The sequence below is a fragment of the Nicotiana tabacum genome, chromosome 3, assembly GCF_000715075.1.
Source record: "Nicotiana tabacum cultivar K326 chromosome 3, ASM71507v2, whole genome shotgun sequence".
Taxonomy (NCBI): domain Eukaryota; kingdom Viridiplantae; phylum Streptophyta; class Magnoliopsida; order Solanales; family Solanaceae; genus Nicotiana; species Nicotiana tabacum.
The window spans coordinates 185,688,898-185,702,349 of record NC_134082.1 but is presented as its reverse complement, the minus strand read 5'-3'; the positions used below and the strand labels follow the sequence as shown (position 1 = coordinate 185,702,349).

The following is a 13,452-nucleotide window of genomic DNA, read 5'->3' as shown; positions in this document are numbered from 1 at the left end:
TCCTGACGTGAGGCACTTTGCATTAGTTAGACTTCACACACTATATAAATAAATAGTTAAAGTGTCACGTGCTCAATGAAGAACACAGTCAATGCAATCCTAAAGGGTTGGGATGATGAACAACCCTTGAACAGATTTGCACAATTGAACTGGAAAACAAGAATTGAAGAAGAAGAAGAATGTGATCTTATTGATAGAATACTCAATTTCTCTTGGATGATTACAATTGATCCCCTCCCTTGTATTTAACTACCCCATTCTCTATGTTTACTAACTGGATTCACAACTGACTTCTAACTACCTCAGCTAATATAATCGACTACTAACTACTTATATAGTAAAAAGACTATTATGCTCTTAGGCTCCTACCTTTCTAGTTATAGTTCATAACAAATTTCCCCCACTGAAAGAGTCCTTATCCTCAAGGACTGGAATGAGGAAATTGCTGAGAAAGTGCATAAGTATCCATCCAAGTGTTGTCTTCCTCGGGACAATTGAACCATTTGATTAACACTTGGTCGACCTACTTCCCTCTGGACTAGACTGACCTCCTATCTAGGATAGCTTCAGGCTCCAAGACAATGTGGCCATGAGTGGATAATGAGACCGGCAAGTCTGAAACAGCAGCCACATTTCCAATGTACTTCTTCAACTGTGACACATGAAAAGTATGGTGGATCTTGGCCTGGGAAGGAAGTTCCAGTTGATAAGCTATTGTGCCCACCTTCTGCAGAATCTTAAATGATCCAAAGTGTTTAGGATTAAGCTTATGATAAGAGTGTCCTCTTAAAGACATTTGCCTGTAAGGTTGTAGTTTGGCAAAGACCAAGTCCCTTATCTCAAAGCTTCTGGGAGATCTCTTCTTGTCAGCCTGAGCTTTCATCCTACATTGTGCCAGTTCTAGGTGATTTTTGAGCAGCCTGATAGTTGATTCTCTAGCATGTAAACTCTTCCACTTGATCAACCATGGAATGATGAGCTACATAGGGTAAATGGAGGGGTGGTTTCTGTCCATACACTGCTTCAAATGGAGTCATTTTGATGGCAGTATGATAGTTGGTGTTATACCACCATTCTGTCAAGGATAACCATTGCACCCATTATTTTGGTCTTTCACTACACATGCACCTGACATACCCTTCCAAACATTTGTTCACAGCTTCAGTTTATCCATCTGATTGAGAGTGGTAGGCAGTGGAATAATGTAATTGAACTCCTTGTTCTTCAAATAATGCCTGCCAAAACTTGCTGAGGAATATAACATCTCGATCATTGACTATAGTTTGAGGTAGGCCATGGAGTTTATAGACATTGTCTAGGTAAGCTTGAGCCACTATGGAAGTTGTGTAAGGATGGACCAATGTGATGAAATGAGCATATTTACTCAATCTGTCTACTACTACCAAAATCACAGATTTGTTGTGTGCCTTTGGAAGCCGTTCTATGAAATCCAAGCTAATGTCCTCCAAATTTTCTCAGGAATAGGGAGTGGTTGCAGTAGTCCTAGATATTTGACATTTTCTCCTTCGCACTTCTGACAAGTTTCACAACTCCTGATATGATTATAAATGTCTTGTTTCATCTTCTTCCAATAGTATAGTCGTCCAACCCTGAAGACAGTGGCAACTATACCTGAATGACCTCCAACTGCTGAGTTATGAAAATATTGTAGAATCTCCTCCTTGAGAACAGGGTTAGGACCAATAACAATCCTTCCCTTTTTGTATAAGACTCCTGCATGTAAGAGGTATGGTAGATTAGATAAAGGATCTGTTTGTAGTTGAGTTAGCAGATGTTATATCTGAGAATCCCCTATGTATGACTACTGGACCTTCAGAAAGGAAATCAGAAGTAATAGTGGTTAACATCTGCAACTGAACTAGTGTAGCTGGGCATCTTGATAGTGCATTAGCTGCTATGTTGTCTTTCCCTTTCTTATACAGTATAGTATAGTCATAACCCATCAATTTGGCTAGCCATTTTTATTGGCTAGGAGTGGAAATCCTCTGCTCCAGTAAGTACTTGAGGCTCTGATGATCCGTTTTGATGACAAAGTGTCTCCCAATTAAGTAAGGCCTCCATTTGTCAATGGCAGTTACAATGGACATCATCTCCTTGTCATACACTGACAGCTGCTGATGTTTTGGACTCAAAGCTTTGCTCATATAAGCTAAAGGTTGCTCAGCATGCATTAATACTGCTCCAATACCCACCCCACATGTATCAGTCTCAATCACAAACTCCATAGAAAAGTCTGGCAAAGCTAGTACAGGGGCAGTACTCATGAATTACTTCAAATTCTGGAAAGCTTTAGCAGCTTCTTCTGACCAACCAAACTTATCCTTCTTAAGCAATTCAGTTATAGGTCTAGCTAGTATTCCATAGCCTTTAACACACCTTCTATATAAGAACCCCCTAAGTTCTTTAAGGTTTTGTGGACTAGGCCAATCTGTCATCACATATATCTTGAAGTGGTCACCCATTGCTGTATAATAATGTGACCTAAGTACTCTACCTCAGGCTTCCCAAAAGAACATTTACTGAGATTCACAAACAAGCTCTGTTCTTGTAGAATATCAAAGGCTTTTTGTAAATGAACTAAGTTTCAGACCAGGAGAGACTAAAGATAAGGATATCATCAAAGAACACCAAGATGAATTTCCTAAGGTAGGGTTAGAAGATCTTATTCATGAGGCTTTGGAAGGTTGAAGGGGCATTAGTGAGGCCAAATGGCATTACTACAAACTCATAATGATCATTATGGGATCTAAAGGCTATCTTCTCAATATCCCTCTATGACAACCCGGCCAGTCGTCTCATGAGTTATTACTCTGTTTCCCCCATTTCTATTTCTTTATGCTTCGTTATGCGTATTTTATGTGATCGAGTTGGTTAGTTTGCGTTCGGAGTGGATTTGGTAAGAAATGAGACACTTAGTCTCTTTTAAGAAGGTTTAAGTTGGAAAAATTAACCGGATGTTTACTTATGTGTAGAGGGCTCGGATGTGAGTTCTGATGGTTCATTTAGCTTCGGGAGGTGATTTATGACTTAGGAGTGTGATCGTAATTAGTGTTGGAGGTCCGGTGTAGAATTAGACTTGAATTGGTGAAGTTTGTGTCACACCTCCTTTTTCCGCACCCGCGGGGCGCAGGGGGAGTTTTTCCAATTAAAGGACAATCGAAACGGGATTGGTTTATTTATCTCAGAGTCGCCACTTGGGAGATTTAGGGTGTCCCAAGTCACCAATTTTAATCCCGAATCGAGGAAAAGAATGACTCTATATTACAGTCTGCGTACCAGAAATCTAGATAAGGAATTCTGTTAACCCGGGAGAAGGTGTTAGGCATTCCCGAGTTCCGTGGTTCTAGCACGGTCGCTCAACTGTTATATTTGGCTTATTTATCTGATTTTTAGTACAATATGAACTTATGTGCAAATTTATCTTTTAACCGCTTTACTATTATTGTTTTTTAAAAGAAATGTGAACATCATTTAAAACACGTCTTTGGACTACGCCACATGAAATGCACCCATAATCCGGAACACATTTTATTTGATGTTTTGGGATCGGATTTGGGTCGCATGAAATGCACACCCGAGCTTAAGAAAGTAAATTATTAAACACGCGCCTAAAGAGACTATCGCGTTATTATTTTGGGAAGACCACGAAATTCACTAAGCGGCCCTCCTGAATTCTAAGTAATTTAAAACAAGTATTTACTGAGGGCCCCGCAATTTGTATTTTTATTCGGCGAGGCTCATCTCATTCTTATTTTTAAAGGAATTTGCAACGTCATGGAAATACATCTCGGCCACGCCACAATCAATGCGCCCGTGACTAGAGACACATTTCGACTCCGTTGAGATTTGGATTTGGGTCACATAAATGTGCACCCGAGTTTAGGGAGATAACATTATTAAGGCGCGCCTAAAGCAACTAGCGCATTATTATTTTTGGGGAGGGCCGTGAAATTTGTTAAACGGCCCATCCCGGAATCTAAGTATTTAATACATATATTTTGTGAGGGCCCCGCAATTTGTCCCTTTTATTCGGCGAGGCTCGTCTCATTTTATTCTTTATTATTACTATTATATTTTTTATTTTTATTTTTTATTTTTTAAAAGGGATGCCATTTTTTACGCTTTTAACCATACTAAACCTTACAGCTTCTTTACAACTAAAATCTCATAACTTGTTAGAAGTTTAATAAAAAGAGTTTTAGCGAATGAGTATTTCGGGAGTAGTAATAACATGTACTAATAATAAAATTTTTGAATGAACTAAGCGAAGTAAAGGACGAACAAATTAACGTCAAACTTGTGTCATAGAACAATTAGTCAAACTTAATTACATGACGTCAAGTAAACAATAATAACATAACACAAAAATGAACTAATGCATACGGTGAAACATAAGCAGAATCTCAATTGATATATTGCAACTTCAAACATTGAACGTGAAATTTCTTTAATCCAATACATCGAGACTTACTAACCTGAATAAACAGAAATGCTTAGAGCCATGGACCGAACCTCAACATCGACTTCAACGAACAAACTCGACGCGCCGGACCTCGACGAACAAAGACGACCTCAACGGACTGAATAAACAGAAATGCTTAGAGCCATGGACCGAACCTCAACATCGACTTCAACGAACAAACTCGACGCGCCGGACCTCGACGAACAAAGACGACCTCAACGGACTGCACGACAACAGTGAAAGAATAACGATAACATCAGCTGAAGCAGTGGTGGTCGCGTTTGGACGGTGGGGTTGCGGGCAGTGGTTGACGGGCCTGTTTGGTGGTCGACGACCGGACTGGGACGACGAACAGCTGAGGTCGTCGGAGTGCAGCGATGGAGGGAGTTTTTAGTGGTCGTCCATGGTGGTTTTGAGGCAGCAGGTTGACGGGGATGGTACGTGGGGGTGCCGGAAGGTGGTGACTGGTTGGTCGCGATGGCTGGAGCTTGGACGTGAGAGAGTGGAGGCTATGGCGTTGTGGGTGTTCGTGGTTTTGGGGAGTTTGACGTTGGTTTAGGGTGGTTTTCCGTAGGGTTTTTTGGTTTTTTAAAGAAGACCCAGGAACAGTGGTCGTTGATGGAGGGTGTTCGAGCGTGGGGGCGTTGGTCCGGTGCTCGGGGGAAAGTCCGGAAAAAATGGAGGGGAAGGTGACGGGGTCTCCTCTCTTTCACAGTAGGGTTTTTTGCTTCTTCTTCGTTTGAAGAAGAAGCGTGAACAGTAGTATGTTTTCCTTTCAAAATTTCCAAAATCTCCAGTTTTTTCAACTTTTTTCAAAAGTCCTCCCCCCTCTCTTTCGTCCGTTTTTTCTTTTTTATACAGTACCCCCTTTTCCAAAATTTCAAAATCCCTTTTTCGTTGGTCCCCCCTTTCTTTGTGTTTGTCCGTGTTTCAATGCCCATGAAAATGAGCCCGCCGCGTGGTGGGGTTCGAGGCATATGTCCCCCACGCGTGGTGGGGTTCCCCACGTGTCCTGGACACGGTTTATTATGGGCTAGGTCCGAAAATTAGGCCTAAAACCGGGTAGTTTGAACCCGAATATTATTCTTTTGCCCGGACTCGAGAAATAGGAACACGTTGCTTAACTAGTCCTATGTAAGAAAAATAACTACCAAAAATAAAACTAGTATTTAAACAAAACTATATATATTTTTAAATATTTTTTCAAGATTTAAAATAGCTACAAAATATTAATAAAACTATTTTTTTGTAATTTTCGTTTTTAAATATTAAGATAAAATATGAGGTAACTTTTTTGTATTTTTCAAAGTTTAAAATGACTATAAAACCTTAATAGAACTATTTTTTTTTTGTAATTTTTGAAATTATATAAAGTACAAAAATAAAGTGCAATTTTTGTATTTTTCAAGTTTATGAGAGATACATAAACTAAAATTTATATATATATTTTTTGAAATTTTTTCTTTTTGCAACGAAATAAAGTAAAAATAGTTAAAATAGCTATACTAGACCCAATTTCACATATTCACACTAAAATGTGAAAATTCTCGGGGAGGGTCAAAAATCACGTGCTTACAGCTGCCCCTCTTTGACTGGAAACACGAAGAGTTTTCCGACAAAGAACGACTAGACGTGTTTTTGACCCGACCATTATTTGGACGGACTACACGTAAGGAAAGGGAGGGAATGTGACCGAGCCCTGGTATCTGAGCTGCCTACATATCCTTGGTTATACAGGAATCAGGCCACGTGTAGTTCGGGAATGAGAGAGATAGTGAAGTGTACCGAGGTGAAGAGCCGATCGAGGTGCCGTTCCGTTGAGGTTCCGGTCCGCGGTCCTGCCATTACAACAAAAATGAAAACTGAAAAAGACTAACTAAGCCTATCAGTTACTAGTTACAAGGATTCCTATCTCTTAAGTCTTCTGAAACTTGGTCTTGAGTCTTGAATGGTGCTTCATGCAGACTTTGGATTTGAACCTTGATACTTGCTAGTTGTAGGCGCTAGTTCTTGAGCAGATCACATCTGTTCTCCACTTCCGTGCTTTGGATTCATTCATTTTTCTTCTTTTTTCTTCTTGTTTTTGTTGTTTTTTTTTTTGTGTGTGACCAGCTTCTGTTGATCATCCCAGACTGTTGACTTGCATTCTTGGGGTGAGCTTCTTGTTGCTTCTACCTTGGATTGAGTGCTGGGGATTTTTGTTGTAACCTTCTGCTTTCCAGTGGGTCACTGCTTGATCTTGAAAAATGTTTCTCCGTTCTACAGGCGGACTCCTGACTTCTTCTATCTGCGACACGCAACAACCTCCGTTCTACGGGCGGGTCCCTGACAATCAAAATAAATAAAACAAACAAAATTTTCTAACCCAGTTTGTACTGGGAAGATTTGTGAGTCGTTAGCAAAATTGTAACTCACTTACACTACTGATGCAATGATGAGAGTAAACTAAAGACTAGGCTAGGATGTGCATCTCCTATGAGTAAAACCAAAACTCTTGCTAGCAAATGTGTCTGCTAAAATAAAACCCTCAATGACTCAAACTAGAAAGTGTGTCTTCTATGGTTGAATCGGAATGAGCTAAACTAGGAAGTGCGTCTCCTAAGGGTGAAAACTTCAGTGACTAGAACTAGGAAGTGAGTCTCCTATGAATAAAATCTCGATTAGGAAGTGCGTCTCCTACGGGTAAACTTCAAAAAAACTGGACTAGGAATTGTGTCTCCTATGGTCGAACTTAAAATGAATCAAACTAGGAAGTGCATCTCCTAGGGGTGAAATCTCAATTCCGGAAGTGCGTCTCCTGAAATATAATCTATAACCTGAGTGAACCAGACTAGGAAGCGTGTCTCCTAGTAACGAAAACTTAATTCAGGAAGTGTGTTTCCTGTGCATGGAATTAAACTTAGGAAGTGCGTCTCCTAGGGGTAAAACTAAACTTTAGGAAGTGCGTCTCCTAATGGTAAAACTGAACCTAGGAAGTGCGTCTCCTACTGGTGAAACTTTTTAGGAAGTGCGTCTCCTACTTGTGAAACTTTTTAGGAAGTGCGTCTCCTATTGATGAAACTTGCTTAGGAAGTGCGTCTCCTATTGGTGAAACTGAACTTAGGAAGTGCGTCTCCTATCGGTGAAACTTATCTTAGGAAGTGCGTCTCCTGCTGGTGAAACTTGCTTAGGAAGTGCGTCTCCTATTGGGAAAAACTGTTCTTAGGAAGTGCGTCTCCTACTGGGTGAAACTATTTAGGAAGTGCGTCTCCTACGGTGAAACAGAACTTTAGGAAGTGCGTCTCCTATTGGTGAAACTGACTTAGGAAGTGCGTCTCCTATTGATGAAACTTGCTTAGGAAGTGCGTCTCCTATTGGTGAAACTGAACTTAGGAAGTGCGTCTCCTATTGGTGAAACATATCTTAGGAAGTGCGTCTCCTATTGGTGAAACTGAAACTTAGGAAGTGCGTCTCCTATTGGTAGAACTGAACTTAGGAAGTGCGTCTCCTATTGGTAAACCTGAACTTAGGAAGTGCGTCTCCTATGGTAAAACTTGTCTTAGGAAGTGCGTCTCCTACTGGTAAAACTTGCTTAGGAAGTGCGTCTCCTCAGGAAGTGCGTCTCCTATTGGTGAAACTGAACTTAGGAAGTGCGTCTCCTATTGATGAAACTGGCTTAGGAAGTGCGTCTCCTATTGATGAAACTTGCTTTAGGAAGTGCGTCTCCTATGGTGAAACTTGAACTTTAGGAAGTGCGTCTCCTATGGTGAAACTGACTTAGGAAGTGCGTCTCCTATTGATGAAACTTGCTTAGGAAGTGCGTCTCCTATTGATGAAACTTGCTTTTAGGAAGTGCGTCTCCTATTGGTGAAACTTTTTAGGAAGTGCGTCTCCTACTGGTACAATGGATTTAGGAAGTGCGTCTCCTATTGGTAGAACTGAATTTAGGAAGTGCGTCTCCTATGGTAAAACTGAACTTAGGAGGAAATGCATCTCCTATGGGTAAAACTAAAACTTAGGAGGAAATGCATCTCCTATGGGTAAAGACGTGGAATGTATGCCTCTGTTATCTGGGCGGGCTCCCAATTTCAACACTTAAAAGTAAAGACTGAAATGTATTCCTCTCGTTATACAGGTGGGCGCCTGGAACATGAAATGCAAATACTGAAATGTATTCCTCTCGTTATTCAGGTGGGCGCCTGGTGGTAAAGATATGAAAAATGATATGCCCGCATTATACTGGTGGGTGACCTAGAAAAGAAATGAAAAGACAAAAATGTATTCCCGCATTATACTGGTGGGTGACCTAGAACATAAATGAAAAGACAAAAATGTATTCCCGCATTATACTGGTGGGTGACCTAGAAAAGAAATGAAAAGACAAAAATGTATTCCTCTCGTTATTCAGGTGGGCGCCTGTCTTCAATAATAATTTTGAGAATAATATCCTATTTGAGGGCGGATGATCCCAACATATCCTATTTGAGGGCGGATGAACCCAACATATCCTATTTGAGGGCGGATGAACCCAACATATCCTATTTGAGGGCGGATGAACCCAAACATATCCTGTTTGAGGGCGGATGAACCCGACATATCCTGTTTGAGGGCGGATGAACCCGACATATCCTATTTGAGGGCGGATGAACCCGACAGATCCTATTTGAGGGTGGATGAACCCGAACATATCCTATTTGAGGGCGGATGAACCCAAACATATCCTATTTGAGGGCGGATGAACCCGGCATATCCTATTTGAGGGCGGATGAACCCAAACATATCCTGTTTGAAGGCGGATGAACCCGACATATCCTGTTTGAGGGCGGATGAACCCGACATATCCTATTTGAGGGCGGATGAACCCGACAGATCCTATTTGAGGGCGGATGAACCCAAAATATCCTATTCGAGGGCGGATGAACCCAAAATATCCTATTCGAGGGCGGATGAACCCAAAATATCTTTAAGACTTGAAAATGTCTTACCTTGAATACTTTGCTGGGGATTGGGATGAATTTTCCTTGTCTACCTTCCCAATTTTTATTATTATTCTTTTTTTTTTTTATTTATTTATTTATTTATTATTATTATTATTATTATTAATAGCTTCCTCCTTCGAAGTCTAACCGCTGAGGATACCGATTTTCCAACCTTGTGTTGGACCCCTCGCAACTGCTAGGGATAACACTGTTGAGGAATTATTTACTTACCTGTTGGGGGTAAAATGTTATCAGCTGGGGGTACCTGCCTTCCAGAAAATTTTCTAAATGGAAGGAAAATTTTCTGCCCCAGTTTGATAATATCCCTTGTGGCATGCGTTTCTGCCTCAATGCCATTTCCCTTACCTGTTTCAAATCAAACAAAATTGTTAGTCTAAAACATGGTGGTTGGTTGTGATACTCCTACTGGGATGGCTTTTCCCTTTCTCCTTCCTTGCTCTGCGTTCAACAACTTGTTGGGGATGATCTTATGTGCTGGGGATAATCCCTTCCTAATGGGGGATATCCCTCTTCTTTTGTGGCATAGCTTGGAAACTGGCATTTCCCCGACCTTTTAGTCTAGTATGGATCTCGCTAAATCACGCTCACCGCTTTCCTTGCTTTGTTCATGGGCCTTGGCCTTGAGGTTTATAACTTTTGTTTTGGCAAGGATATCTCTCTTGACGCTTGTCAATCCTTTTGTCAATTCCCTTTGCTGGGGATATCTTTTTGACACTGGCCTCGCGTTTGTTCCCTGCTGGCTACCACTTGGATGTACTAGTCAGATCTCATTTTGGAAAGCTGATGGCCTATTTGAAGTTATTTCATACTTGTTCTGACCAGACAGACTCTATTGGGGAAATTTTTATGAAAGGAGAAAGATAAAAGAAACAAAATAAAAGACAAAGGAAACGAATGACTCTTTTACAAAAGAAACTATAAATAAAAATCTGTCAAACGCAGATACCGACTCTAATGGCCATGACATGCGTATGTGGCCTATCCTCTGCCGTCAATCATCTTTTAAGATCTTCAATTGGCGATTCCCCATCTGATTCTTAATCTTGTTCGACTTGCAGTGCCCGAAGGGTTTTCACTATCAAGTCTCTCTCATTTTTAGCTTTTCTCTCAGCTTTCATCGCCTTATGGTGCCTGTGAAGGTTTTCACCGATAAGACTCTCTCATTTGTATCTCCCTCCAGCTGGGGGGGATTTGGAGTGTTGCCGGTATAACTCTTTCTGTTGGAGATTAGAGTCCTTTCTGCTGTGGAACAGAATGTTATGTTCGCCGGTAAGACTCTTCATTTGTCTGACTTGGCATCTTTCGGAGACTGATCAGAAGGTCTTTCTTTGGACCGTAGTGTGGGTTTTGGATAGGCTAGAAAGAAAAGGTATAAAAGGCTCAAAAATGCATTAATTTTGGGTTATTAGTTACAACCTTCGGAATTAGATTTATTTACATCAAACGCAACATCTGCCCCAGTTTCTTGCTTGGGGATATTTTAATTGATTATTTTTCAAAACTATGACCGAGCCGTGAAGCGCCTACGTATCCTCTTTGAGGAATCAGGTCAAACGTAGTTCTCAATTCCTCTTTTTTTTCTTGTGACTTTCTTTTCACTCATTCTTATCTTTGTTTTCTTTTTCTTTTGCCTTTTTCTTTCTCATTTCTCCTTTCTTTTGTCGTTTTTTTTCTCTCTTTTTTCTTTTATTCTTCTTTTCCGTTTTGCTGTTTTCTTTTCTTTCTTTTCTCTTATCTGCCATGCTTGCGTATTCTAATCGCTGCTACCAATTCCGAACGAGGGGTATGAAAGAAAATAAATAAGGGTCAAAGGGCTAACGAAGGATAAAGTGTTTGGGTAGCAGAACAAAATGCCTTCGTCATTCCAGTCTTCAACACATGCCAAGTGCAAACAACACAATTAAATAATAGATTTATAGTCTCTTCCGATGGTGCCGGACTTGACAATTATATTCAACATCTGTTTGTTCACTTGTCACTTCTAAAACACCGTTGGGCGACACTCTCATCCTCATTATTATGAACGACCCTCATGCCAATTTAGGCGAATCTTTCTTTAACGGTTTTCTTTGTGTTTAACTTGCCCCAGTTCCACATGACTCGGGCTCCAAATAGTCTCAAACCGTCCTTATTTTCTTTAAATGGTTTGATCGCCTTTCTGGGGTTTTATGATTAACTTTAAAGACTAGGCCCAAACTGTGTGCGCATGTCGTGTCACTAGAATCAGTGCTGAATAAAAATGACATAATGACTAAACAGAAAGATGACTGGGAATAATCAAAGACTGAATTTTTTTGCATTGGACTGAACAAATGGTTTTAAAAACAAAGCAAAACGGAATAAAATCCTAGACAACTTGGACAAAACTTAAACAAACCGCTATGACAAAACGGAAAAATGAGCGGAAAGTCATTGACACAAAACAAATCCGAACTACAATCCTAATAATCCGAACAACGGAAATGACAACAAAATAGACCATCAAAGATCCTCTCTGGTTGACCCAAAATGGAGTGTCTTTCCAACTATCCAAGCACGGCATCTCCGGCTGACCCAAAATGGAGTATCTTCCAACTGCAAAGCATGACATTTTAGCCATTGAGCTCTATATCAACATTGCCAAGACCATCCCCAACTTCAGTATTATCAACATCAATCAACAAGTTCTCAAGATGATTCGCCTGCTCCCTGTCACTGTCGTCGATCACAATTGCCCCTTCCTGAATCATTCTTTCGATTTCCTTTTTCAAAGAACGACAATCTTCAATGCTATGTCCTTGGACATTAGAGTGGTACATGCATCGTACAGCAGGATTGAACCCTTTTGCATATGGATCTGGAGTATAGCCAAGGAGCGGCTCAATTAGTCCTGAAAGCTTTAGCTTTTCAAACAAACTTGCGTAGGACTCCCCAATTGGCGTGAAATTGTTTCCTTGCCTTTGTTTTCCCCCATGCCCCAGTTTTCTAGGGTCGTTGGGTGCTTGGAAACGATGTGAAGGCAAGAATGCATTATGTGGTGCTGGCTCTCGCCAACCGGGGTGACTTGATGGTTGACCCTGCGACCGGACCTTGTTTGGAGGATAATATTGAGGCGGATTATATGGAGCTTGGGGGCAGGCTTGGGCATGATAGGCTGAAAAGAGTGGCTCTGATGGTGGGTAGTAGGGTTGTGGAAGGTTGTATGGAGTGCGTGGATAATTTGGATGACTGGGTTTGGGCTGGTAGTGAGAGGAAGGACCTCTGAATTTGGACCTAGTACCTGCTTCGACTGATGCGACCTCGCGCGCACCTCCCGTGCCGCTCTGAATAGCCTGGGTCATTGCCTTGAGCGCTGAGTAATTTAGGATCTTGTTAGACCTTAGGCCCTCCTCTATCATGACCCCTATCTTTACCACTTCATTGAAGGATTTCCCAACCGTTGTCACCAAGTGACCAAAGTAAGTTGGATCAAGTGTTTGCAAGAAGTAGTCCACCATTTCTCCCTCTTTCATGGGAGGATCAACTCTGGCCGCTTGCTCTCTCCAGCGGAACCCAAACTCACGAAAACTTTCCCCAGGCTTCTTTCCAGTCCTCAGCAATGTGAGACGGTCAGGGACTATCTCGAGATTGTATTGAAAATGACCTGCGAAAGCCTGCGCCAGATCATCCCAAGTATACCATCTGCTGGAATCCTGCCTGGTATACCATTCTAGTGCCGATCCACTCAGACTTTGGCCGAAATAAGCTATCAGCAGCTCATCTTTGCCGCCTGCCCCTCTTATCTTGCTACAAAATCCCCGCAAATGTGCCATGGGATCACCGTGCCCTTCATATAAATCAAACTTGGGCATCTTGAACCCAGCCGGGAGTTGGACGTCGGGGAAAGGGCATAGATCTTTGTAGGCCATGCTGACCTGGTTGCCCAATCCGTGCAGGTTCCTGAAGGACTGCTCCAGGCTTTTGAATTTTCTCAACACCTCATCCTGTTCAGGGGCTTTAACCGGTTTTTCG

General features: G+C 41.4%; 1 protein-coding gene across 1 annotated transcript; it reads right to left on the bottom strand.

Annotated features, from left to right (window-relative positions):
* Positions 1 to 384: 384 nt before the first annotated feature.
* Positions 385 to 883, bottom strand: LOC142178436 (uncharacterized). The gene is made up of 2 exons (XM_075247893.1): positions 549 to 883; positions 385 to 445 (listed from the first exon to the last, which is right to left on the bottom strand). Exons 1-2 carry the CDS (start codon positions 881 to 883, stop codon positions 385 to 387), a joined length of 396 nt encoding a protein of 131 aa, XP_075103994.1.
* Positions 884 to 13,452: the final 12,569 nt, after the last annotated feature.